This window comes from Gouania willdenowi, chromosome 14 (genome assembly GCF_900634775.1).
Source record: "Gouania willdenowi chromosome 14, fGouWil2.1, whole genome shotgun sequence".
Lineage (NCBI taxonomy): Eukaryota > Metazoa > Chordata > Actinopteri > Blenniiformes > Gobiesocidae > Gouania > Gouania willdenowi.
The window spans coordinates 15,398,018-15,425,859 of NC_041057.1; the positions used below are offsets into that span (position 1 = coordinate 15,398,018).

Below are 27,842 nucleotides of genomic sequence, written 5' to 3' on the forward strand. Positions count from 1 at the left end.
TGTGTGTGTGTGTGTGTGTGTGTGTATGTGTGTGAGATTGGGACCAATATGTGTGTGTAGGAGTGTTGGGGGCGGCAGCCAAGTGATTAATGCGTCAGAGACGCAGCTGTGGTCTGGGCTCACTCGCTCGGAAATATCTTTCAGGGAAGAAAGACGGAGCGAGAGAATGGTGAAGACGGGGGGTGAGGGTGAGGGTGAGGACGAGGGGAGGGGGTGCTTCTGCATCTCCTGCCAGATAAACAAAAGTAAGCTGAGAGCCTTTACCGGGGTCAGCGAAGGAGAGAGGGAATTGAGGTAGCACACACTGCAGCATCCTTCTGTCCTCCATCATATCACGATTCATTAATGTCTCCTTTAGGCATCGCTGCTCCTTCAGCTTTTGAATCTTTAGTGAGTTTGAACGAATGAAGCAGTCACTGAGACATATTCAGAGATTAATGCTGGCAAGAACAACTTCAGCTTTGGGTTTTCTTTGGCAAAAAATTGGAAGATTTTCAGCGTTACACCTTACACCAGTGGTTCCTAACCTTTTACAGGTCGTGACCCCATTTTATATCAGAAAATTCTGGTGACCCCCAAGATTTAATAGAATTTGTTTTTGATCATGTTTGTTATGCTGTGTTACAAATACAAAGCAGCCAGGATTAATGCACAGTGATAAGATGCTCCAGCTCAGATACTTTTACACTGCATTTTACATGAACTAGATTTATATTTGAGAAAGTGAAAGTTTAAAATACCTGTTTGAGATTGTGTGTGATTAATAATTAAATAATATTAAATAAATACATATTTCAAATGTATTTTTTACTACAATTTACAAGAATTACTAGGCATTTCAGGCGACCCCATTTTAATTCCACACGACCCAACATGGAGTCACGACCACAAGGTTGAAAACCCTGCCTTACACTCAGCAGAAATGTACATGACCAAACTGAAAAATGAATAGTGATAGTGAAAATAATGTTACTGTAAATCTGCTAAACTGTGTGAAAATCTAAAAAGCTGCTGGGGATAATACCCAACACTTTTTTAAATAACACAGATAAAGTCATAATGTAAGTTTCATAGATCAATAAATCAAGGTTTTTCTTCCCGAAAATCTGGATATTTTATTCATAAAGATTAAAAAGACGGTCAAAAGATTGATGTGACTCCATCATAAACACACGGTTTGTTGACAAATGGTCATGTGACTTGCACTTCGGAAAAGTTTTCCATGATAGGCGCTCACTTTGATTTCAGGTGTTTCCTGTGGAAAGCCAAAATACTTCATTTCTGCCATTACTTAGTCAAAGACAAAACAGAAATGTACATTTTGCAGTGTTTTATAGAGGCACACTGGCATCAGAAGTGGATAACAATTTTTAGATGAAATACTGTACAGGTACAGATTAAAAAAAATTAATTTCAAGTTAAGATATTTATTGTTGTTTTTTTTACAGTGTTTGATTTAATTTAAAAAAATGACTTTGTTGGCATATGTACAACTATACACACAATTACCGGTATACATCTGATCTATCTCAAGGAAAAGTGTCAGGGTTCAGGGTTAGGTATCCTGTTAAAATTAATGAAAAAATATTACACCAACAGAAGAAATCCCAACACCTTTTTTTTTTTTTTTTTTTGAAAGTGAACAAAATTCCATTAATCTTCGATATTATCCAATGGCAAGCCACACCTGGGGATTTTGTCCATCATCTTACTCTAAATGTGGATCCACATGTTGCCAAGTGATCAGCAACTATAAAGTGAAAGTGTTTGATTTTCCCTGTTGTGTAAAACCTTTAGAAAAATACAATATGAGCATACAGTCTTTGAAAAGCTGCATAATGTGGAAAATTACAACCTCTGCCTTTTTGGGCAATTATCCAGTCCCAGATGAGCCCAAACCTTATTAAAACTTTAATTAAAAACTGAGCTTCTATTATTGTAGAGGTTTCCTGATTCTGAGCCCATCAGATGAAATGATAACATTATTAGGACTCTGTAAAAATAAAAAGCAATTATGCTCTGAATCATTAGAAATCATCAATCAAAAGAATATTCCATTTTATCCATGTTTTCTCTTTATTTTGCCTTTATAAAGGAAACCATTGGTGCAGCCAGCAGGAATCCTGTATGCACCATGCGTACAATTCTTTTGAAGGTGTGGATTTTTATTTATATTTTTACATTTTGCTGGGCTGTATTAATCTGTTTCTGTACGCTGTTACCATCCTCTGCTGTGAAGCCTAACTGATCTTCATTTTTTCGTTGAGCAAAAACATACTTTAAGTTATGGAATTGATTAGAATCTTGTTAGAATAGAATATTGTTATTTTTTTTGTTTGTTCTGTCGTGCGCACTGCCGCCTCGTGCTCTGGCCGCTGTTCACGGTGCTGAACCGGGTGACAGCATTACTACTCAGAGCGGAGCGTTCATGGCTTGTTTGCGAATCACGCGAGCCGCGCGTGCTGCACATCTGCTGCACCAGAAAGGAGGTTCAACAAACTCAAGTCAACATACTCCGCGATGGGAAACTCTGGGTATCTGATTCCATTAAAGCTGGTACAAAGTGGGTCTATGAACATTGAGTATGTCAACCTTGGATTACTTACATGCACGAGCATGACAAAAAGCCATCATCAATTGAGCAAAGATCACATCTCATTTATATTGATTTTAATGTGATGTAGCCGCCAATTTTAAAAAAAAAAGACTTGGAGGTTGGATTCGTACCCCCGGCCTTACGCTCCCAAGCCCATCTTCTAAAAGGTGGGCTTGGTATATTTTATAAGAGAGTCTTTTCTTTGAAAAATAAAGTCTGAAAAGCCAAGGTGCTTATCTGCTCTACTTAAAAGTCCAGTCACAGAAGAAAAGAAAATGCTCAGTGTCTCTGTAAAGACTTTCGCACGTTCATTCATTCATCTTTTAACCAACTGGTTCCTGTTCAGGGTCGAGAGGGTCCAGCTGGTGGGGGTACACCCTGGACGGGATGCCAGTCCATCACGGAGCAAACTGCGATGGATGCAAAAAGTCGAGAAAAAGTGCTGAGGGAAAAGCAGTTGATACTGTGAAGCTCCTGTGTATCCCGACTGATCCACTTGAAAAAATGTGCAACCAGTCATGTGGATATTGTGTCAAGTCAGGCAGCTGCAGAAGAGCATGAGAACGCGGGAAGGGAATATCTCACCATCAACTCCTGACACGCTGGCTGAAGCAGGTTTACTCTTCAGGGGTCACAGCAAGTGACAAACAACTGATGACAAAGGTGTCTGCCAAGAAGGGAACTCTGGGAAGGCACTGCAGTGCACTCCAACTGTCAGAGTGTAAGACGCTGAGAAAAGCCTGTGATTAGTCTGGCAAAACATTACATGTCATTGTGAAGTAGTAGTACTACGGGTTTTTGCATTTCTCATTTCATTTATCTAAAAAGGAAAACTCATATTGTTGAACATTAGTTTTAAATAATGCAGGTGTAAATCTGTGCGAGTTAAACCACTAGTTATCATCTGCCAACCTGGCTACTTCACAACGCTAGCTAGTGCTGAGCGATATGGAGAACATTTTATATCACAATATAGATATAGTATTTCTTCCTTAAAATTACATGAAATGAATGGAAAATTGCTATTAATTACATGTTTTATTACTTATACAAATAAACTAAACAAGAAGACAGTCATCAACAACCCCCGCAAGAATGGTTCTCATTTTAACTCTCAACCTTTCCATAATGTGCTAAATCTAAATTAGATGTATACATAAAAAAATATTATCACATCAGAATATAAAATTATTAACTATCTTAAACGCTTTCGAAGAAAAGCTGTCTCCTTAAAGATACCTCGAACAACAAAGTAAAGAAAAAATGGAACAAGGGCAATAACTCCGGAAAAAATAATTGAGCACTTCTCATTTTCGAACTCCATCAAGGTATTGATACCCTGAAGCCACACACCAAATTTATTTATCCTATCTTAAACGGCTTCTAAGAAAAGCTGTCCCCTTTAAATCGGATGGACAGACGAGCAGAGCTCAAACCTATATCCCCCTTCCACATTTTGTGGCGGGGATAATAATAAAGGAAATATCCCAAAATAAATGGTACTTCTTTTTAATATTAGTGACTTTTGCTACATATACTGTTGTAACGTGTTCCGATTTGTAAATCTGTATGTATAAATGCCACCAGGGGGCGCAAAAACCAACAATAATGGCCACTGCTAGGATTTTTTTAACTGTACATGTAGTACATTTTAGTTGCAAGCTTCATCAAAGATCATATATGATTTTAAAGCAGCAGGAAATAAATCAACACTTCCTTTTGTGAGACACGTTTGCAGCTTTTTTACTTGGAAGAGTGATATTGGCTGTAGTGACACAGTTTGTAACCAGACTAATTGATGATTCCGGTCGCTCTGTAGCAGTGGTTCTCTTCTTTCTCTTATTTCTGAATCAAAATACCGTCTTTGTCCGATACAACATTTTGCTTGGAAAACTGTTTAAAAACAACTATAGAGCATATGGATGGAATGAACAAGGGGTAACACATATTTTAAAAAAAATCTACCGTAATTTTGTAAGTGGAATGAAGCAGTATTTAATGCAGTGGTTGCCAACCTCTTTTGGATCGTGACCCCATTTTGATCAAAAAATTCTGGCGACCCCAAAGACATTTTTTTTTTTAGAAATAGTTTTTGATCATGTTTGAGCTCAGATTTTTTTCTTTTACCGCATTTTAGTCAAACTAGATTTCTATTTCTCAAAGTGAAAGTATAGAGATACTGTTTAAAATGGTGTTGTTTTAATAAAAATAATAACAAAAAAATAATCACAAAATTTCAAAAATATTAAAATTTTTCAGAAATTTTAGACCTATTCAAACTCCAGCCGACCCCACATGGGGTCCCAATTTAGTGGCTCCTGAATAATTTCTATAGTTTTTATCATTTCTGGTCATCTCACACCTTGGGTGGGACCAACACTGACACTTTATATGTTCATTTTCCACTCTCTTTCTCTCAAGTACCCCTGCAGTGTCATTGCGTACCCCTAGGGGTACATGCACCCCCATTTGAGAAACACTGCTCTGGCGGACCCGACTTGGCTGAAAAAAGGCAGCATTTCACCTCCACACACCACAGTATCAATTTGTCACGTTGAATAAAAAAAACTTGTGATTGAACGCTACATACCGGGTGTTCGTAGATTAGCCTGGTTGATGATATTTTAGCAACAGAGTGGGACCAAGACCACAAACATTAAATTTGCGATATAAAAAATAGAGGGTTTTATCGTAAGGTAGACGTTTTTATATCGCAGTACAATACATTTTGTTATGTCGCACAGCATTAACGCTAGCTGCTCTGGCAATCCTGAAAACTGACTTTTGTCCTTCCTTATATAAAAGAAAATCCTTCTTAATTGTGATTGTGTTGTTAGATGGCATTAAGCCAACAGATCAATAAACTGACTAGGAATGTAACTATCAAACTATTGCATTCAAGAACCATTCTGTGATATCCAACAATATTAAAGACTTGCAGTGTGTTCGTATTTAAGACCGGTGTCTACTCATTTTATTTCTAGGCTATCTAAAGTGCCAGCAGTGCTGCAAAGCTAATCGAAGCTAACACCAAGTAGGCTACACTTTCTGTTTTCAGCACAATGAGTATTTAGAGAAGCTGGGACACTTACAGGATGTTAAAGTCCTCTATAAATATTAAATGTACTATGGAGTCATGAGGGGGGAAAGAGCGAATTTCACATTAAATTCAATGGTAATATTTGAGCTTCCCAGGTCAATCGCAGTTCGTCGAGGCTGAATTCAGAGTCAATATTTGTGCAGTAAACATTTTTTCCAGAGGAATACAAAAACATGGCTCTGACCTTTGGGGTTTTTTAAACTCTTTCTCCACTTTATAGCAGGCTGAGAAAAAGTTAACGCTGCACTGCTTTAAGCCATGTTTTCTGCAACTTTTTGGGGTGTTTTTTACTAAAAAGTTTCCGCTCCTGATACTTTTATAGCCGAAGTTACACTTGAGATATAAAAGAAACTTCCGATATGTAAAAACACTGCATGAATGCATGATGAATCCTTCCGTGTTAGCAGGTCATCTGTGGGTAGAAAACCGTGGTAAATGAGTCTGTTTGGTGACGGCTTGCACAGATTTTTAAGTGCTTTACAGTGAGATATCAAATTTTGCTTCCAGTTGGTTTGTCCCAAGACAAAATTGGATTTGTGAGACGGCGTCACAATCCGCTGAACTCTGACCGACGGCTATTTGATTCCGGCTCTTGTCTTTGACTGAGCTGTCAAAGCAGGCTCATGGTCATTTATTATTTCATGACATTATAATTAAGACAAATAATTTAATCACCCTTACCTGACAGTCCAAGCCACTGTAGGGGAGGTACACATTATTACGCCTACTAATCAAAAAATGAATATTTAATAGCAGCACGTAATGTAAATGTTAGGCAGACATACACGACTGCCAATAAATACTAAATCTTGAAGAAACTTCTCACTGATTGGAATTAATAAGCTGTAGTTTAAAAAAAAGCCTTCGTGTGTAATAAAGACGTTGTAGCAGCTCTGACTGTCACAAACAGGAAACATAATTATGTTTACAATTGTCTTCATTATGTGAAAACAAAGTAACAGCAAATCACATCCCTGTACCCTTCATTCTTTGGTTATTCCGTTTTAAAAACAAATGAAAATAAATAAACGGTGTGTTTGTTTTGTTTTACCGACGTAAAACCAAAACAGAAATACAGAGACAACAAAAAACAGAAAAGCAGTGTTTTTGTGTTATAAAATTAAAAAATCAATAGCAAAATCTTGTTCTGTTTGTGAGATATTTGGATATTTAGAGAGCTTAAGCACGTCACATTCTGTCAGAGCAAACAGTGTTACGGTCCAAATAATATCCAAATAAACAAGTGACTGACTATCGACTGTGAGGCTGGTGTGAGGAACAATAGATGTTGGAACTTCTACGATTCAACACTTTTACAAAAACAATTACACAGCTTTTTTGAGGGCAGTAAAATATTGATTTTGCACGTTTTTAATACCGTGAGCCACTAACGACAGCTGTCAACACACACGGAAGTTGATCACAAGAAACGAGGAGCACCAGTAGATCCATCACACCACCTCTGGTTCCTTTAATCGCATAATTTGTGCATGCTTTTCGTATCATCCATTTTTTATTTCTGTATTAATAACATTTAAATTCACTAGTTCATCAGCAATGTGACTTATGCGTTGCTCCTTTTTAGTCCAGGAGTAAAAGCCCGCCCCTGTACATGTGTCCCCTCTGTGTGGTGAACTTAAAACACAAAGCTCTCATCCTAGTTTTCTCGTGAATATTCAAAAATCACACAAACGACGGTTTAATTCTAAAACAGAAAAACACTGCTTATTAACCACACCGTTTGTTTGTTATTTTGATTTGGTTTTAAAACGGAATAACCAGAGAACGAACGGTGATTAAATCAATGCCTACATCTGTTTAATTCACCATGGTTGCATGTTCCATGGAGCTTGTTGTTACCCTAGCAATAAGACGAATAGGAAGCCAACCTTAAGTTCAAGGAACCTTTTTTAACCAGGTGCTAGTGAATGGACAAACAAATGTCTATTGATATGAAAATGTCACATTTAATTACTCTAAAGGGTTACGGTCATAGTAACACATCAACATAATGACAGATTCATTAGAAACTCACAGAACAAAGGCAGTGGTTCTATTCTGTTCTGTGCATGTGCTCAAAGGTCAACTATTGAGATTAAGATTTTATTACTGTACAGTCTGAGAACATTGGCTTGCATCACAATAAAGCCCCGTCAGTCTGGGCAGTCTGCATGTAAAGTGAAGATCCAGGGGAGCGAGGTCTAAAACGCCCGTGGTGATGCAATAAGAAGGTGAGATGATGATGATGGTTAACATTCTTGAGTTCTTCTATGAATGCAAATGTACCGACTTTAATTTGTTCCGCTCAACAGAGGTGAATGGTTGTTTCAGGTAACTCCAAACCAACTCAACCTGGCAACGTTACGTTTATTTGCATCGATAGGTCATCCTTGATTTTGACCTCACTGTAAATGTGGGTGTTTTAAGCATAAATAATCAAAGTATTACCATAGTGTTCAACGGGTGCTCTGTTTTTCTTTGTTATTCATGCAAGCACTAAATTCTCTTTTCCATCTCTCTTGATAATCATTGCCGGCACATGATGTGTTTTGTTTTTAAAATTGTTAAACAACAAAAAAGAAAAAAATCAATCAATCATATGGTTCGAAAAAACATATTGATGAACCTACAAGAGCTGCTTTATGTACAGTATGTCTCCTACGACAGGGAAATTAAATGCATCAGAGGAAATACTCGGTCCTTACAAGGATGCTTTAATAATTCACATTTATTAGAGAAAAAGACAATCCACACCTTTATTTTATCCAGTTAACTACCAGTATGTACAGTATATTTTAAAGACATTAAAAAAAACTTTTCATCAGCGTAAAGCTAGAGTACAAACTGCTAATTTGAATTTCTTTACATTTAGCGACCGACAAACATAAGAATTGACGATTGCTCCACAGTTACATAAAATCTACTGCGTATGATTACACACTATATTTATTTCTCCTCTTTTTACAGCTTTTCCACTGCTGTGCTCGCCGTAAACTGCTCCAATTCATTAATGGTGTTTGTGCTGTTATTTTCCTCCATACTCAGTTGATTAAACTAGCTCATCTTTTGTATTTACAGTTATTAACTGATCGTGTAATAATTATACTGTGTGATTATTTGAAGTCCCCGTGTTCTCATGCAAATATCTGGTTTGATGAGTGCCAAACAATGCATTTGCTGGTAATTGTTGATTAAACTGTAATTTTGGCTTACGGTCAAAACCGAAATTAATTGATAATTTCTTCACCCGCACCGCCCCACCCCGCGGGTACCCCGCATCACTAGTGTGCATGTATATATGTATGTTTATGTATATGTGTGTATGCTTGTTTATATGTGTGTCTGCATTAATGCATCAATGAATTTGTGTTGTGTGTGTGTGTGTGTGTGTATATATATATACACACACACACACACACACACACATATATATATTAGCGCTGAACGATTTTAGAAAATAATCTAATTGCAATTTTTTACAATCAATATTGCGATTGCCTTAACCGTACCGTTACCGCGGCATAAAAACCGTGATGCATTTCGAACCGTTTGAAAACTGTACCGTTGCGTCCCTAATATATAAATATATATACTGTATGTTGACTGTACTGGCTGATTAATGCTGTGACGTTATCATCCTTCACATCTAAATATTAATTCTCGACTAATATTGTCATTATTATGTATTTGTCTTTCACCTAAAAATCATGAATAATTGACGTTTTTCGAGTAGAGAACTTGAATACTATTCAAACCATAGCCAGTCATTACCCATGTAAATTCAAATCAAACGTAAGGGGGGAAATGTCTGTTTGATAAACGAGCAGCATCCTTCCGCTCACAGTGCAGCTGGAAGCAGTTCATCTATTGACAAATGAAGATTGCAAAACATTGGACTGCGGGACTATTGAAATTTCAATAGCATAGACACATCCGTGTCGTAGGAAGATTTCTTGGTGCAGTGAAAGACGTCCTTGCTGAGCACGCTGATAGAGCTTCAGTAGCTTGGGAAATTGAACCCGTGTTATAAACGAAAAGCATACAGGATGACAAGCAAACACTGTATGCATGTGATTGATTTAGTCATTAATCTAGGCTGCTCCCCATGTCATTGCGTGAGTGGCTTCTCACACGTGCGTGTGTCTGCGTGTGCACACACGGATAAGACAGTGTGTTTACCTGTAGCATCCCTCAGCTCCCCTCCATCCATCTAACGCCTGCCGTGCTGTCGACTGGCAGACAGAACAAAGACACCATTTCCCCATGTGAGGATATTTTAGGGACTTGTAACGTTAGATCGCCTAAAGAAACACGACGACCTTTAACCGCAAGATGTTTTGAGAGCTTTGATTTTTATTTTTGTATCATAACCTTTTCCACTCACATATCGGCGGAACAAATTGCTATTTCCTTGGTTGATATTATTTCTTTGGTGGATGGCAAATATTTCTTTGGAGGGATGTTTGCCATTTGTCAAAGAGGGCAGATGATTGAGGACCCACACTGAAGACACATCAAGGCAACAAGGGGAAAGACATTTATTACGGGAACCCAAAAAACAGAGGCAGTCCGTCAGTGTCACAGCAGTCAAACCAAACACAGACTGATATAAAACATTTGTTTTGTCCCCTCTGAGGTAGTAGGCCAAGATGTACCATTATGTGTCCTATGCAGACACACAACAGGAAATGTCTTTGATCTGATATTCCTGTGATTTATTCAAGAGATGTACTTTGATGTTTACAGCAATGGCAGCCCAGTGGTGTGGTGGTTAGCACTTTTGCCTCAGGTTGGTAAAAGCCTGGGTGCATGTTCTCATTGTGTGAGTGAATGGTTGTCTGTCTAAACTGAATGTGGCATCCAGTCCTGGGTGAATCCCGCATTTCGCCCAATAGGATTTGGAGATAGGCATAAGCAGACGTCTGCAACTCTGAGGCCAGGTTTAAGCTGGTATAGAAGATGAATGGTTGGATAAAACTATGTGCAGTTTTGTCCACTTATTCTATTTGATTACATTTATTTTATTTCGGACAAACAACTATTGAAAAAAGAAACGTGAAAGTAACAAAAGGAGTAGGAAGAAACAGATGCTTTTTCCCCCCACTAACTTTTTACATGAAAAACAATTATTATTTGCTGTAACCCCCCCTCCAACCCACCCACCCACACTGTTTTTTTGTCAAAGTCCCAGAAAAGTTTCCATTCAGTGAAACATGACCATAACCATAAGCAGCTGTCACAGAACTGATGTGGCTTCATCTTCAGCTTATACAAATTATTAATTATCTCACACCTTACGGATATGTGGGCATCTAATGCATATACAGTAAAACATTCGTAATTAAGGCTTCAAGATTCTTCTTTATGAAAGTTTCTGGACAGTCGGACAGGAGAAGATTCTGGAGAACTATGCCAGCAGCCACTGGGTTGCGTATTGATGATATAACTTAGACTAAGCTAACACAAAAAACAATTTAAAAAGTCGCTTTTTTTTCTGCATTTCTTTGATTTTGTTGCCTAGACACATGCATGACCTACTTTCTTTACAAGTGACAACTGTTCCGGCTCATGACGTTTTCAGTAGACACGTCATTGTGCTCGACTTTGATGTCAATGGAGGTCTTAAGTGCGGACCCGCAATGAGAGGTGATTACACCAGTAAAAATCAGAATATGGGGGGGTTGTGAGCATTGGATCAGAGCTGCGATTGCACAGGTTCTGAGTTCAATCTTTGACATCCAGATGTCTGGTTCAGACCTCACATTTCTTGCTGTGTGTGTGATACAACCGTACAAACCTCCTAGTCAGTGTGCTTAATATGATATGTTCTTTGTTCTTCTCCTTTTTGCTTTGATTGCCTGACCTCTATTTCGATTTTCTAATTACAAAAGCCTACATTATTTGTGTTCCTGGAAAATTCTTGATGCACTAAAGTGGAGAGATCTCATTTCCAAACTGATTTCTCTTATTTACATGCAAGAGCCATCTGTGAGATTATACTGCATTTTATATTTGGCTGATAAAAAAAGAAGTGAGTAATTTTACAAATGCTACCATTAAGTGACTTTTTTTTTTTTTTTCCTAACAACCCTGCACACTGCCAATTATTAACAGTGACATCTGAATCAAATATGGTGTCTAAACACTCTAAACAAGAATTATGTGTAAATGTGTAAAAACCTTTGAGGCTTTGGCAGGCTTTTAACAGACATACATTTCCCTATTTGCTTAAGTGTTGCAAATTCTTTTACCATTCATTCTTTGGTTATTTCATTTCAAAACCAAATTAAAAAATAGGAAAAAAAAGTGATAGTGTTTTTGTTGTTGTTTTATTTATTTAAAATCAGAAACAGGAAAACGGAAAAACCAAATACCAAAAACAAATATATTTCTCAAAAAAAAACAATGGCAACATATTATATTATATTATATTTTTAAAGTGCAGTTGATTCTACATCTATATAGGTGTTATGGTTTAAGTGGCGACCATTTTAACTTTTGGTATTTGGTTTTTCCGTTTTCCTGTTTTTTTGGTTTTGGTTTTTTATTTGGTTTTTGAAACGAAATAACCAAAGAACAAAGGGTACGGGGATTCAAATAGTTCAGAAAGCAACACAAGGCAGATTTGGCATCTTCGACACTAAAACACTGGAACTGAGACAAGAAATGCAAGATATGAGGTGAACTTGAACCTGAACACGAGAAAGTCTCTATTTTAATGCGGTAAACAGCCCTTTAATGAGACGAAACACACTATCCAAAGATGTTCACTGTTTCTGCTTTTACAATTAAGTCACAACAGATGATTTTGTGTTTTGAAAGGGATCAGAGTGAAACACCCGAGATGCTTGAAGGTTTGTGACCGAGAACGGTCCATGAAGGACTGAGCTCCTTAAAAATCAGCCCTGAGGGAGGGTCTCTTGCTCCTCAATTCTAATTCATGTACATATAAATAACTGTCGCTGGCAGTACTAATTGGATTAAAAGGCTTGCTAGAGGAGAGACCGGAGGAGAGTGAAAGCAATGGCTTGATCACAACAACCACCTTTTATTTTATTTTTTTAAATCTGAAAAATGTGACAAAAGTATATATTTATTCATATTAATAAGGAATGCATTCTTAAAATTTACATCTCAACGGCTTTGACTCTATGTGGTGCCATTGATGCAGGAATATAGGTCAGTATGATACACAACAAAGTGAGGCGGTAAATTGGATTCTTACAGAAATAGGATGTATGAAAAACATAATGCTCGTCACGAGGTTTAGAATGACACGACCTCAGTATCTGACTGTGTGGCAGATCAGTTTTCCAAAGTTTACCAGGCAAATAAGGACACGACAGCAGATTTTCACATTAGCTTAACATAACTTTTGAAGTTATAACAATACAAAAGTAATACCTCAGTCTCAGCGAGGATTGTTGAACTTATCACAGGCTACAAAGGAGAGACAGATCAAACAGGTGCACTCAGAATAAAACATCTCTCACATTGAATTCTCTAAAAGCAGCAGCTGAGTTATTTGACTTCCTATTCCTTTGCAATCTGACTGTAAGAGAGAGACACAATTCTACAAACGTTCTTGTCGAAACTCCTGCTCTTCCTCCATGCTTCCTAAAAAACGGAATCAAATCTGAAGACTGTGTTGGATACGCATGAGCAGCAGATGACTACCACAGATGTTTGATGTTTAGTTTTTGATCCATGCCTTCTTTCTAGGGCACGGCAATAGGAACCATATATCATGTCTCAGTATTTGTTCCCCAAAATGTTACGTTTTAGGAGAAAGACTATTCTGGGGTCAAAACCAGCGGTGCAAATGGTCACATGTGCTGGGTTTCTATTGCAGATTTTTGTTTGAGGCCGGAGTCTCGTAACGCCCAGGAAATCTCATCCCGCAAGCCCAAACCTCCTTATAACACTCCGTGTTCCTTTGTGGTGGTAATAATTTGTAAGTATAATGCTAAGAAAAGTCCTGGTCTCCTGATCATGTGACCAGGTACCTCACATCATGTGACCATGTACGTCACGTTGTGTGACGTGTATTTGCGGATAAAGTGTTTCTATAGCGCTTGTGTGACACATTTCAATAATGAAACGTCTGAAATTCCTAAAGTGCAAAAACATTTTAGCGATGCTTGAGTGTTTCTTAAAAAAATTCAGGTGTTTTCCATACCAGTTTTTTTTCCAAGGGTAATGTAAACGCAGCTACTGGCACTTTTATTAACAACTAACTGCACAATATGAACATGTGACACCACATTTTACATTTTCTTTCATAAGGGACAGCACGTGTGAGTGAGTATGACTTTTTTCTGGCCAGGAGACTGACGGACTACCTGTTCTTTAGCTAATTCCAATGTAGTGCATGCAAGTGTTAGAGATTAACGGCGCTCGAACCAATGGAAGGAACGTGTTTTCAGAATTGACTTTTTCTGTTCAACATTGAAATAGACAGTGGGAGGACTTTGCTTTGAAAGGAGAAATGCAGTGCAGAGATGATTTTGTGTGAATCAGACAGTTAGGCAAGAAACAGGGAAAGTAGGCAATTATAAAACTATTATTTTAGAGCAAAACATTTTTTTAAGAAAGCTTTATTGATATAAACAATATTGTCTGTCTATATCACACTATGTATGACTAAATCAATTTATCGCCCAGTTCTAACTTCTTCAAAGCACCTGTTAGTCACCAGTAGATGAGTGATGCACAGTTCCCACTCTTTGGTCACACTTTATTTGAAGTTTTATACATAAGGCTGACATTACGCTGTCATTATCTGTCATCAGCATGAATAAGGTGTCATGAAGGCTGTCATTAAGCGTTGTTTGCTAAATTACGTCACCTTTGGAGCTATGTTGGCATTTTTTGGGTTAGGTGGAGGGATCGAGTGGGGTTAGGTCAGGGGTCTGCAACCTTTACTCTCAAAAGAGCCATTTTGTCTCATCTCACCTGGATTAAAGTCCTCCTGGAGCCGGAAAAAATACCTTTTTAATGTAGAACACATAGTGTGTAAAATTCTATACAGTTAAAATTATATCCGATAATGTTATGTAAAGAATATTTTTTTTAGATAATGTATTTGAAGGACTACACAAAAATAACTTGAATCTGCTAATTTGCTCATTTCTTGCCACATCTCAAGCATGCATATTTAGCTGACATGTTAGCGGTTTAATGAATCTGTCCCCACACAATTAAAATGTATATTTACTTCCAGAATAGTCTTTTGTTGATTTAGTTATCCTACCAGGGATTTAAAACTTAAGGTGAACCACAAGTGCAAGGAAAGTTGATGGTCAGTAGATGTTTCAGGAGGTGAAGTAGAAAGGTGGCAGATTTATTGCACAATGTGATTTATTTTTAGGTTGACAAATTGTTAAATATCATGATTTTATTTGGTGTCAAAATCATTAATCATTAATAACCTCTGAAAGAAAAAAATTATTTATTTCAATTGTTTTGAAAGCTATAAGGAGCCATTGCAAAAGAGTCAAAGAGCCACATGAGGCTCCAGAGCCGCAGGTTGCAGACCCCTGGGTTAGGTAGAGTTAGGATTAGGGGTTAGGGTAAAGAAGGGTTAGGGTTACGATAAGGAACGACCCTAAACCTGTTGTGTTTTATGCTAAGACGGCAGTAGTTCCGCTGACGTATGCTGTATGTAGCTTCCGTTTGTTTTCGTTTCACACGACAGCAGCAAATTCAGTTTCGGACGGCATGACAACACTCCTGCTGGAAAAGCAGGAAAACATCCGTGGCTCAGTTCCGCTGATATAAGGGCAACGTATTATGACGTCAAAACTGTGAGAAGGAGTGAGAGGGGCGGGGGTGTGGGCAAGAGTGGGAGAGGAGGGTCCCAAATCTAAGGGCTGAAACTAGCCCTTTGCCTTAGCCCTCGCTTTGGAGGGGAAAGCGGAGGGGAAAGGGGTAGGAGGAGGGGTACAAAAAGAGAATTGAGATCGAACCTTAATGACAGCCTTCATGAAATCATTATTATTACATGACAGGTGTCATGTAATAATAATGACAGCATGATGTCAGCCTTATGTATAAAACTTCAAGTAATCTGTTTTTCCCCCATAATGGAGTGGTTTCAACATAACAATATACTTGCAGTATGGTAAGCAATGCAGACCTAAAGTGGTTGGGGTAGAAATTGTTAAACCCACATCAGAAAAGTACATTTCCCTTTATTGTTGTGCCACGTGGGGCTCATATTCATATGTAACGGTTCATATTAGAAACGTTTGAATGAGTTCATTAAACCTGCGTGACGTCTTTATTTGCACTTTGCATAGTTTTCAGCCGACAAAAAAAATAAACACTCCAATACAAGCACACCACCTGAATATGGTATATTGCATTGTGAGGATTTTTTTTTTTTATGAAGCTGTCACCTTGCCAAGGCATGTTAAATCACACAGGCAATTGTCAAAGATGCACAGTGTGGTATCAAAAATAAAAGGTAGGCAATTAAATCTTTCTTTAGAGAAGCAAAACCGACGCCAAACCTGTTATTTTAAAGACGGCTTCTTCATTTTAAAACGAACAATCTTCAATGAGATGAACGTTGCTTTGAGCTCACACATCACTGAGATGTAACTTTGTAGTAACTAGAACCACGAGCCACATGTACGCGTCTGGTTTTTCAGTAGCTGTCCACGGAATCCTTCTTTGCCCTTTCTTCACAGTGCGTTTTCAATACTACAAAATGGTCGAGCACAAAGAAAAGACATCAAAGCAACGATGGCAGCAGCGTCATGGACTGAGACAATGGTAAGTAAGATGGCACGGATGAATCTAAATGTGGGATGAAATGAAACAAGAAAGAGAACACATAGTGCATTCATCAATACCTTATCGAATCATGACCACCTGTAAAATACTGATTATAACTGACCTGCGTAGGAAGCAGGGATATCTCAGATTTGAAAGGATTTTAATGAGATGAACTCCAGCTTTTATGGGCTCTTCTATGCAGGGTTGGGGTCAATTTTCATTGCAATGGCGTAATTGATATTCAATTACAATTATAGCATATATATAAGTGTCATGAAATTGCAGTTTAGATAATTCACTTTTCTAATAGTAATTGCCATGAAAATGATCTAAAAGTTATCGACTATGATGTAACGCACAACTGGGGAACCAAGTTACAGTTTTATATACTGTTCTACATATATGTAGTTAACAATTATCAAAATATGTTTCATATCAAGCTTTCCCACATGTTACCATCGATTAGGAATCCTAACAAGGTAACCAATAGATAGTAAAGAAATTAAATGATAGATAATTATTTTTAGTGTATTTTACAGCTGATTTAGGACTTGTTATCATAAGAGATGCTAACAGAAAGCTAACACAAGATGAAGGTTAACTTATTTAGTTCAGGCTCAGTAATTGTGATTAATTGTAATTGAACTTTAGTAATTGAGAACATAATTGTAAATGACGTTCAGAGGATAAAAAACAATTGCAATTTAATTGTAATTGGAAAAAAATTATGGTCACTGTAATTGTACAATTAAAAATGTAATTGTAACTGAAAAATGTAATTGAGCCCAACCTTGCTTCTATGTCTATAGTTGTCTATATTATCAAAGACAGATGTGAGCAGCTAAGGCTTTATTGCATATATTGTAGTTGTTTCATTAAATATGACAGCACTAAAAAAAGGTAATGCTGGTTTTAATAAGAGAGTTGTCTGTGAAAATAAAGGGGTCATAATGTTAAGGCTGATTGGTGAATGTTGAGGAAGCATGGTGAGAGGAGGAGGTAAAGACAAGGAAGGAAGGAAGGAAGGAAGGAAGGAAGGAAGGCATGGGAAGTCTTACCTGGCTCCTGTGCAGCTCCTGTGGTGGGAGAGGAGAGGTGGGGGGAGAAAAAGAAAGGGAAAGTTAGCATTCAGAGCCCAGTTTCACCAGTAAAGGCTCGTCAACAACAGGAGAGGTTGGTGGAAAGGCAGAGAATCGCCCTCAGACAATGTTCATTTATTATGAACATCCAATAAAAAGATGTGGTTTAAAATAAAGTCAGCTCGCACCTTCCTTCCTTTTGTTGTTTCAGCATTGTAGCCAACACACAGTGATGGACCACAGGCCTCACTGCAGCACATACTGATCATGACGCAGCCACGACTTCTCTTACAACGCTTGGTGGATCACAGTATGAATAGAGTCAGAACGGAATAACAGTTGCATTTATAGAAAATTACACCAAAGTCGAGAGAGTGAGGTTACCAAGCAACCATCAGAAAATCAAAGACGGTTCACCGCTCAGCCGAGAAGCACTCAAACACACGAGCATATTTTTGTATTGTTAATGTGTCGTAACAATGACAACTTCAAACCGAGAACATGACCTTCTAAACAAGGCCGTTATATGTTACACTAGTGAGTTGCTATTGTTGTGTCATTGAGCAAGGCACTTAACATCAATGCTTCGTATAGGAATGGGTAGGAATTATGCATGAATGTTGGTGGTGATCTGTATGCCCCAGGGCAGCTGTGACTACATTGTAGCTCACCACCACCGGTATGACTGATGTGAATGAATAATGGTTTCTTTAAACTAGGGTTGAACGATTTTGGAAAAAAATGTAATTGCGATTTTTTTTCCTCAATATTGCGATTGCGATTTAATGTACGATTATTTTTTCAAGGGCCTCTTGTCATGTATTTTTCAATGAACGCAAGCAATAAATCAATCTGTTTCATAATAAACAATTTCAGATTTATTTAAACTTTAAATAAAAATAAAATATATATTTTAAAGCACAGATTCCAACAATAAAGCAAACAAATCTGTGGCTTTACCTCTTCAACATATCTAACAAACATTACGTTTCATGAAACATGCAAACATGTGGACAGCACTTCTTAAACACTCTGGACTTAACAGGACAGTACAAGACAGAAAAGAAAAGCGCGTTTTATGATATCGCGACAAATTCGCAAATGCCATTAATCGTTCAGCCCTACTTTAAAACGCTTTAAGTGCCATTAAAAGTGCTATATAAATCCAAGCCATAATCATTAATATTTAGCAGAAAATGTTGGCCATTTCCAGTGACTACGGGCATTGTTTCCACGCTGACATTCTACCGCTAAATATCATCAGAGATGTAACAATTAAAACTAAGTAAAAGTGACTTTTTCCTTGTGTGCATTCACACATATTAATATCAGGGAACATATTCGCTTAAATATTTGGTACCTTGATAACCTTCCATTATTATTTTTGACAGTAGGGCTTGTGGACTCATTATGTTAAATATAAATTCATAAAAACATGTTTAAGCACTTCTAAGGACACATGTGCCCCTGGTTGGGAACCACCACTGTCTACACACATTTTTCTGGCTCAGGTATCATTTGGTGAAACTGAGAAAAAAGCCTTTTTTTCATGCTGTTTATATAGTACTTATATACTTATATAGTAAAGTACTGTTTCGTTGCTCCCAGTCTACAACAAACACGTTCAAATCAGCCTCTAAAACAAGAATTAAAACTCGCTACATCAGCAAAATCAACTCAGTTTGGGGCATCTGTGTAGAATCCAACCATGGAGGGAAGAGTTGCTGGCCCTCGGTCTACAATCTGGCATCCACTGAGACCCCCCATCGTAGAGGAGCGTTTTTCAGCCAAGTAAGCATCAGGATTCCAGCTAGGAGGCAGCTTTTGATTAGAAACCCCATTTCCTCTTCAACATTTGCCAAATTTCAATCATGGTGATATTCTAATTACCAATATATGGAGCAAGACAGCCGAGCAGAGATTGAGCGTGTGCTTGTGTGTGAAGGAAAAGAAGAGAGGAGGAGGCTGTCAGTACACGTAAGCAGAGAGAATGTGAAGAAAATAAAGCATAAAGATAAAACGGCACAAAAAGAAACACTACTGCAACAGTGCATTATTAGCGCGGCAGAACCATTCTGCCTCATGACGGGCTAAAGATAGCTGGATTTCATATGAACCCACACTGAGAAGATGTGCTGACATCAGAGGGTTGCAAAGTAACTTTAATAGTAACCGAAACATTGACTACATTTAACCCAGCTTCATCAAACAAGCCCGAAAATAAGGAGCGAAACACATTTGTAGGTGTTGTTGTAAAAAATACTTTCTGTAACTTAGAAAAAAAACCATGGTGATACACTGACGCACACACCTAAAAAGTAAATGCCAAGTCATTAAGTTTCCCAGCATGGAGTTCCGTTGGTTCAGCATTCAGCAAAAGACAAGCGAGGCGGGGAGCGACAAAGATTGTCCGCAAAACCCAATACACAACAGAGACCCCCCACAAGTTCAGCCTGTGCAGAGCGTTACTGGGTTTTTTGGTGTAAATGCAGCAATAGGCAAGTTATGGAGGTCTCCACATGTTAGGCAAATAGGGAGTGGGTGAAGAATAACTGCCCGCCCGATGCAGCCGTTTATCGGACTTGTGGCTTTGCTATCCCACCCTGACCCACAATCTCTAGAGGTGAAATGACAAGGACTGCACAGATGAATTAAACATGAGTCATTTGGACAAAGTGCTCAACACTGGACCACTCCAGAGATGATAGGGACATTAACCATGGTTTCACAAGTGCCTGAGCTGCATTTAATGAAGGCCCTCCTCCACTACCTCCCAACGTCTCTTTCTGCATCAGACTCACAGCCAGGAAGCTAAGTAGCTCAACATAAAAGCTGCCACCACTTTTTCTGGCTCCAGTTGTGCAATTTTCTGCCTCCTCCTCATTCTCTATTCTCACCAGGTAGTCCGACAACTTATTATGGTGTCTTTTGCAGTGAACAGTGGTCAAGTCCAACTTGAGAAATTTTCATCAAGAATGAAACCAGCCATTGTAATGGAAAAAAAAAAATGAAATTGGCCAACTTGGGCCCAGTCTTTTTGGGGAATAGGGTCATTATTAAAAACACTTATAGTTTAAAACTCTATAAAGACCTGATCATCCTCAAAATAACACAAAACTATGTTCGATTAAGGCTGGGCAATAGAAAAAAAAATATTTTCTCAAAGTTTTCCCGGAAAGATGATTCTAGGTGAAAAACTGACTATTCTGCTACACCTTGGACACAGACGGACACATACTTGGTTCTCAAACTTTTTTGGCCCAAGTACCCCCTTTCTCTTATTTCTGAATCCCAGTTCCGTCTTTGTTCGACTACAATATTTTGCTTAGGCAAGGCACATTTATTTGTATAGAGCATTTCATACTCAAAGCAACTCAATGGTTAGAAAACTATTTTTTTTAAAAAATAGAGCATAATGATGAATGGAATGAGTGATAACACATTTTAAATTATCTCATTGTGTAAATAAGTGGAAAGAAACAGTATTTAGTGCAGTGGATCCCAACCTTTTTTGGATCGTGACCCCATTTTAATACCAAGAAATTCTGGCAATGCCAAATACATTTTTCTAGAATTTGTTTTTGATCATGTTTGAGCTCAGATATTTATTTTTTTATGCATTTTAGTTGATCTCGATTCAGAAAAGGGAATATAGAAATACAGTTGTTTAAGATTCTGTGTTGTTTTAACAAAAAATAAATACAATTCAGAAATCTATTTAAATTTTCAGAAATTAAAAGTGACCCCATTTAAACTCCTAGCAACCCCACATGGGTCCCAGCCACAAGGTTGAAAAACCCTGATTTAGTGGCTCCTGAATAGATTTATTTCTTGAGTTTTTATCATTTCCAGTCAACTCACAACTGGGGTGGGTCTAAGACTGACAGTTTATTTGTTAATTTTTCTCTCTCTCAAGTAGCCCCTGTAGTACCATCGCGCACCACCATTTGAGAAACACTGACATTTGACAAAGAAAATCTCAATATATATTGCTGTATACGGTACATATCGCCCATCCCTATATTATACAGTGTTGTGCTAGTTACTGAAAAAAGTAACTAGTTACCGTTACCAGTTACTTCATTCACAAAGTAACTCAGTTACTATTTTGATTACTTACATCAAAAAGTAATGCGTTACTGGAAAATGTAACTATTGAGTTACTTAGAATTAAAGAATGTATTATTTTTTTTGGGTCATTTGTGTCCATACAGCTTCATATTAGTGCTGTAATAATATAATAATCCACTGTTGATCAACTGCTATAAAACAACCATAAATGATGTTCATATAAAGCACAAAACAGCTGCTCCAAAATTAAAACAGTAATTGTTCAGCCTTAGCACAGTAATGTAAAGTAAGCTGTGCATATTCCAGGTGCGCATTCTGCTGTTGAAAATGCTTATGAAAATAAATGTGGAAAAACTAATTCACAGCATTTTTCTCAGCTACACAATGCTAAACATATCAGTCTAATGAGCTGCTGTTAGCAGTGACTCAGCAGCAACGACAGGCTTCTTATTTACAACAACATACTGTGCAATAGTTTGACTGACCTGTCCCTGGATAACAGTCACAGTCCGTAAAAATCCAGCCGCAGCGTTAGCTTAGCTTCACTGATGCATCTTTTGGAGACAAAAATAATGCGCGTATTTCCACTCCGAGAAGCACGTCCTGCTCTCGCATTGACTCGCCACGTGATGTAAACAGAGACACGCTGGCAATGCCTCTTCTTCTTCTACTGTTTTACCGTGGTTGGCATGGCATCCCGCAAAAATATGTAGCGCCACTGTAAACAGGAAGTACACTGCAGCTAGCAAAGTAACAGACAAACGCACCATATTTTAACGGTAATGGCGTTATTTCTTTAAAAAAATATTGCATTACAGTACTAGTTACTGTAAAAAGTAACGCGTTACCGCCCAACACTGAATATTATATTCCATCCAACTGCAAAAAAAACTAAAAAATAGACAAACTCAGAACAACCTTTTGCAACAGTTACCTTGAAAGCTCATTATGAACTACATTTCCAACCAACAGTAGTATCATTAACTGTACAAACCAAAAATGCGTACACATTTGGGAAATAATATATGATTTTCTAATGATTTTGCATTATACAGCAAAACAAAAGTCCACAGTGGGTAATTATATGGAAACCAATCAACATAAATTGCTAAGTTACCTTGTTAAAGTTAATTTAAAAAAAAAACAACAAAAAAACACATTTAAAGTCACAAGTGATCAGACAAAACTAAAGTAAGGATGTAAAAAGTTAATTTCATATCCCAAAACTTAGAACTATTTACTACAGAAGAAACACTTCTGGCTGACCTTTGGCAAAACCTCTTTTTTTTTCAGATGTGTGGAGTGCACTGAGAGAATAGAAGTAACAGCCTGGCTTTCATCTGTATTCATCAGTTAGGGGAGGAAACCTGGACCATGTCCTCTTCACATGAAACACAATACCACAGCATGACACACACACTTCCAAGCACATCATCTTCAAACGTAGCTGATGGTTAATGGCCTGAAACACACATTCTGTGTCTATCAAAAAGGGACGTTGTGTGGATGGTTGCACATGCTGACAACCTCCTCTGCTCGCCGTGTGATCACACAAGCTTTACATGTCTGCTTTACACCACCACCGCCACCACACACACACACACAGAGAGAGAAAGAGAAAGAAAAACTCTCCCTCAGGTCAGTTTAAGTATAGCCAGCAATAATGTGTTGATTAAATCTGTGATCGGCTGCCTGCGGGGCATGAAATTGGACATGATGAGTGTGGCACATTAAAAAGTAATTATCAATACTGCCAATCCTACCGTCTTTGCTTTTGAGCAACAAGGCAATAAATCCAGGGTAGAAAACCAAAACACATTGTGCTCTTTATTACTGATTTCTGCAGCAACAGATATACTTGAATGTTGTCACTTAAACACAATGTGAAATTAAAACATTCAATGATTTAACATTTTACCCTGCAATACAAAGTCGGATTGAACGATGGATCAATTGTGTTAGCAGCTGATAGCTGTACCTCTGTTTGTGATTCACTGCTTTGAAGCACAAAAAAAAAAAACTTGCTTGCTAAAACTAGGATTTCAGCTAAAGTGTTTTTAAAGTGACATAAAGAGATACCCATGACATGAAAACGCATTAGATGATCGAATTAAAGCTGAATAATAAAACATTGTTAGTGATCCATGTAAGAAATGTCTTTGGAGTCATTTACATCAACTTTTAGCCTCAAACACACAAAATGTGTCTTGATACTGTATGTCGGCATTGCATTTGGGAGATTTTGGTGTTGGACTTTACTCACTCTTCATATTTCAACTCCCACAGAGAGTCCACGATAAATTTGTATTTTAACCCGACATTGTAACACTTAGTTACGCATTATATAATTTCTTGGACTTTAAGACGTAACGTTATTCCGATGGAAATCATGAACATTAAGGTGGACGGATTTTAAGGTTGTACTTAACAGGAAATAAGAAATGGGAGTATGAAAATACCAGTGGGTACAGAACTCAGATGCCTTTCAGCTGAACATGGTCTATTTTTCTTTTTTTTGTTCTTTCCTTTTTCTGATTTATATGTCTTTGTTTTCATCACTGTATTTGCTGTTGTTGTTTTAACCTGTAAAGTGTCGTTAAGTTTCTAGGAAAGCGCGTTTAAATAAAATGTATTATTAGTTATTATGTAAATAGGGCACTTACTTAAGAAATTACTATGTGACAGTTTGTCAAACACACAATATCGACCTCCTTAAGCGTGGGTTGAAAGTGCTTTTATTGCATGCACAGCTTCTCCTCTCATTCCTACTCATAATGGTTGATTTGGGTTGAGTTACCCTTTAAGTATTAAAGTTCCAACAACACGTTGGTAAAGCCGTCACACCTGTGTGGGTTTAACAGCAGTTTAACTAGTTAAGATCTTCAAAAGCTAAATGTTAATCATTATTAATGCCATTTTTTGAAACGCAGTAATAGTAAGGAAACCCTGGTCTGTGGGTGCGTTGTGTTTGTTTGCACTAGATGCAGTGCAGAAGGTTGTGTATTCAAACCCTGTTGGGACTCTTTTTTAATAGGAGTTTTGTGACGCTTTTAGTTCTTGTTTTGTTTTAGTTCCTTATTCCACCCTGTCTTGTCTGTGTGTAAGTGCAGAGAACGTTATCTCTCTCCCACTGTTCTCTCACAGGTGATCACTATGTAAGGAGTACTTAAACCATGTATGGCGGCTGGCACGTTGTTTTGTATTGAGACTACTCGAGTGCACGTCCCCCAGGTTTGTTCCGTCATGATCTCTTGCTTCGGTTTTTGGTTTTGTATTTTGCACCTTGATGGAGTTTTGTGTTTGTACATTTCAGAGTTTGTTGGGTTGCGTTCTTTTCATTTTCATTTTATCAATGTGTTCAACAGGTTCACCGCAGGGATGTGTTTTGTCATGAGATGGGCCACGGTCCTGTTCTGGACAATTTCTTAAAATGGTGTGAGGAGTCTTTGCTGCATCTCTTTTGCAAAAATCCATCTGTCAAAGCACCTACGTTTATTACCGACTCAGCAGTAGAGACAGTGAGTCAGTATAAATATTTAGGTACCATCCTTGATGTAAAACTGACCTTTGACGCCATGGTAGTTTTCTTTTATATGTATGTATCTATGTCATTGTGCTGTTTTTATGAATGTAATGCCTGCATGGACCTCTGCTGAAAACCATTAAGATTTTCCAATTCCGATTTTCCAATTTTATGAAACGGATTTGATTTGCACACGACTCCAGCCTGATTCCTCCTCCTCCCTTCGTATTTGGGGATCCCCAAAACCTCAAGATTTTGCTTGAAAGTCAGTTTCTATAAATATGCATGTATAATATATGGCAGAATTTAAAGTTTGACAGCACCAATTACATCCTTGGTTACAAACCATGACAAGCCATATGTAGGAACCTTTTGTCTTTGTCCATTTTAGAGGGCATGAACAACTTAATTAACCAGATTATGTATTCAGCGACAGACCTTCATTTAAGATCAGCGTCTTCGTTTAATCACTGTCTTTTAGTGCTTGTCACACTTCATGACTCGCACATGTTAATCAGCCCAATAATATCCGAGTCCAACTCTGCAGGCGTCAATGCAAATTGATGTAAGGATTGTTATGCATTGATGTGGTCTTCACACACATTTGATTTTGTCACTATTCTATTTTATTACTTGTTCCGCACAACTTTTTAAACGGCATTGAAGGTTTCCTGCAGAGCAACAAATCTGAAAGTTTGAGATGTTTTGCTGCTGCAACACACCCACATTCTATGCTATGTTTGCACTGCCACATCCCACAATGTTGTTTTATGAGATAAAATCATGTCTCCAAGATCAATGAATCAAATATAATTTACTCCATAAAGAAAGGAAAAAAAGGTTGAAATTGTCGCTTGAACGTTTGTTTTGACCTCCACTGTAAACACTCCCTTATTGACATTTTCAGAAAAGTTTCGTGCATTGCATTGAGGGATATAAAATCCCATCAATGGATGAATAGAAGTGTTTTTACTCTATTCTTACAATGATGTCTTGTGTTTCTTCTCCAGACAAGTAGTAATTTGCTTGCTGCCATTTTTGTTCTAGTTTTCCCGATATCAGAATAAAGTAAAAACACTTTCATGTACCCGCCTCCCTGACGCCACATGCCACAATGCAATACGTGAAAATCTCAACAAATGGAGTGTTTCCGGTGGAGATGAAAAAAACCTTTTCTAAGTTTTTTCGAGCAGAGTATTTCGATTTCAATTTATTGATCAATAAGTCCTATACTATGGCTTTATCTGATAACAAATGTTCATGTTCAACAGCTTTAGGCAGCAAAATTAAAGTTCTAATTCTAAACCACCTTTTAGACATTCGTGGAATCTTGGCAAGGTGAATAGTCATTGAGACTTTTTTGGGGGGAGCAGCTCTCGTTGTTGCTACAATCCCTTCAGCGTAACTGCAAACGTCTTCAGTGTTCTGCAAGAGAAATGATGCACTCGACTCCTCTCACCGACAGGATTTTGACTTGGTTATGCATTGAACTGGAAAGCAGCTGTCATTTGTGGCAACCCAGGAGGCATAAACACAGCATTTTCCTTCCCTTCCTCGATTTCCCCTACTTGTAGGATCCTGCTTATCCATCCACTTTGCCTTTACCTCCAGCTGTCTCTGGGACCTGGTGATTAGAGCAGTGGGTGCTGTCCTGCTGATAAGACCGACCAACTGGCCTCCAGTACCAACTGCCTCCGGGTGGAAGTAGAAAATAAGCCCCAAGTAATTCCCGAACATTTCTGATTCCCTACCCTTCTCATCATTCCCCAAGTCTTGGGTGGTGAATAAACTGACTGAGGTGAGCGTTTTATGACTCTAGAAAGATAGCTCTGCGTTGTCACGGTGGAAGGAAGCACCCGAAAAAAATTTTTTAAAAGTAATGCAGCTCAGCTTTTAGGTGTGTGTTTGTGCGCTGAGGCTCGTTTTATATGGATACAATCTAATGTCTGCATACAGTACCATCTGGCAGATTGTGTACACTCAACACTTAAAATCTCGGACAAATGTAGCACTTGATTGTAGATGGGTTTATAGGAGCCAAATTCTCCACGCGATTGCCATAAAGAGGTAAATTTTGGAGAAAAAGGTATTGAAAAAGTAATTTGATGTGCTTGTTGTGTAATAAAAAACTGACACTATAATGTTTCACTCAGCAATGAAAGCCTTTTTCTATCCCCCAGTTACCTAAAACTGGATTTCAAAAGTGGCTTTTAGCCATCTAAACCTTTTATATCTAATTATTGGCAACAAACAAATCCCTGAATCATTGAATTACAAGCTGGATACCACTGACGGTCTCTGAAGTCATTTTTGGAAAGGGTAAACATTGAGGGCATGGACTTTCCCCCATAGGACAATTGGGCCTTATTGCTGTGAGGTACTAGAGAAAAGTTAGGAAAAAATACATATATATACATATATATATATATATACATATTGTAGGAACCCTGGTCGATGGTCAAAAGGCGGTAAAAAACACTGTCGCACGTTTGGAATTTTATTACACTTTTATGACTCAAAACAGACGATGGAAAAATGGACCAAGGAAAATTTCTTCAAATCCCAGCCCTTCTTCCTGCAGACCTTTTGCTGACACCCATCCCCCCAAAGAACAGACATCCCACAGAGATAACAGGGATGTAACCTGACACCCTACACCAGAGACATCCTCTTCAACATGAAGATTAAAAA

At 37.9% G+C, this 27,842-nt stretch overlaps 1 protein-coding gene across 6 annotated transcripts in view; it reads right to left on the bottom strand.

Annotated features, from left to right (window-relative positions):
• The window catches only part of cadm1a (cell adhesion molecule 1a), a 540,780-nt gene that overhangs the window by 116,296 nt on the left and 396,642 nt on the right, over positions 1–27,842 (bottom strand). For 5 of the 6 annotated variants that reach the window (XM_028466274.1, XM_028466273.1, XM_028466272.1 and 2 more), the window contains one exon: positions 17,537–17,554. The exons of the other annotated variant lie outside the window; for it this stretch is intronic. Coding sequence is in view for 4 of the 5 variants with exons in the window: in XM_028466273.1 (XP_028322074.1) it covers positions 17,537–17,554 (18 nt within the window). In the remaining variant the exon portion in view is untranslated. The remainder of the gene's footprint in view (positions 1–17,536; positions 17,555–27,842) is intronic. 6 annotated transcript variants of the gene reach the window in all.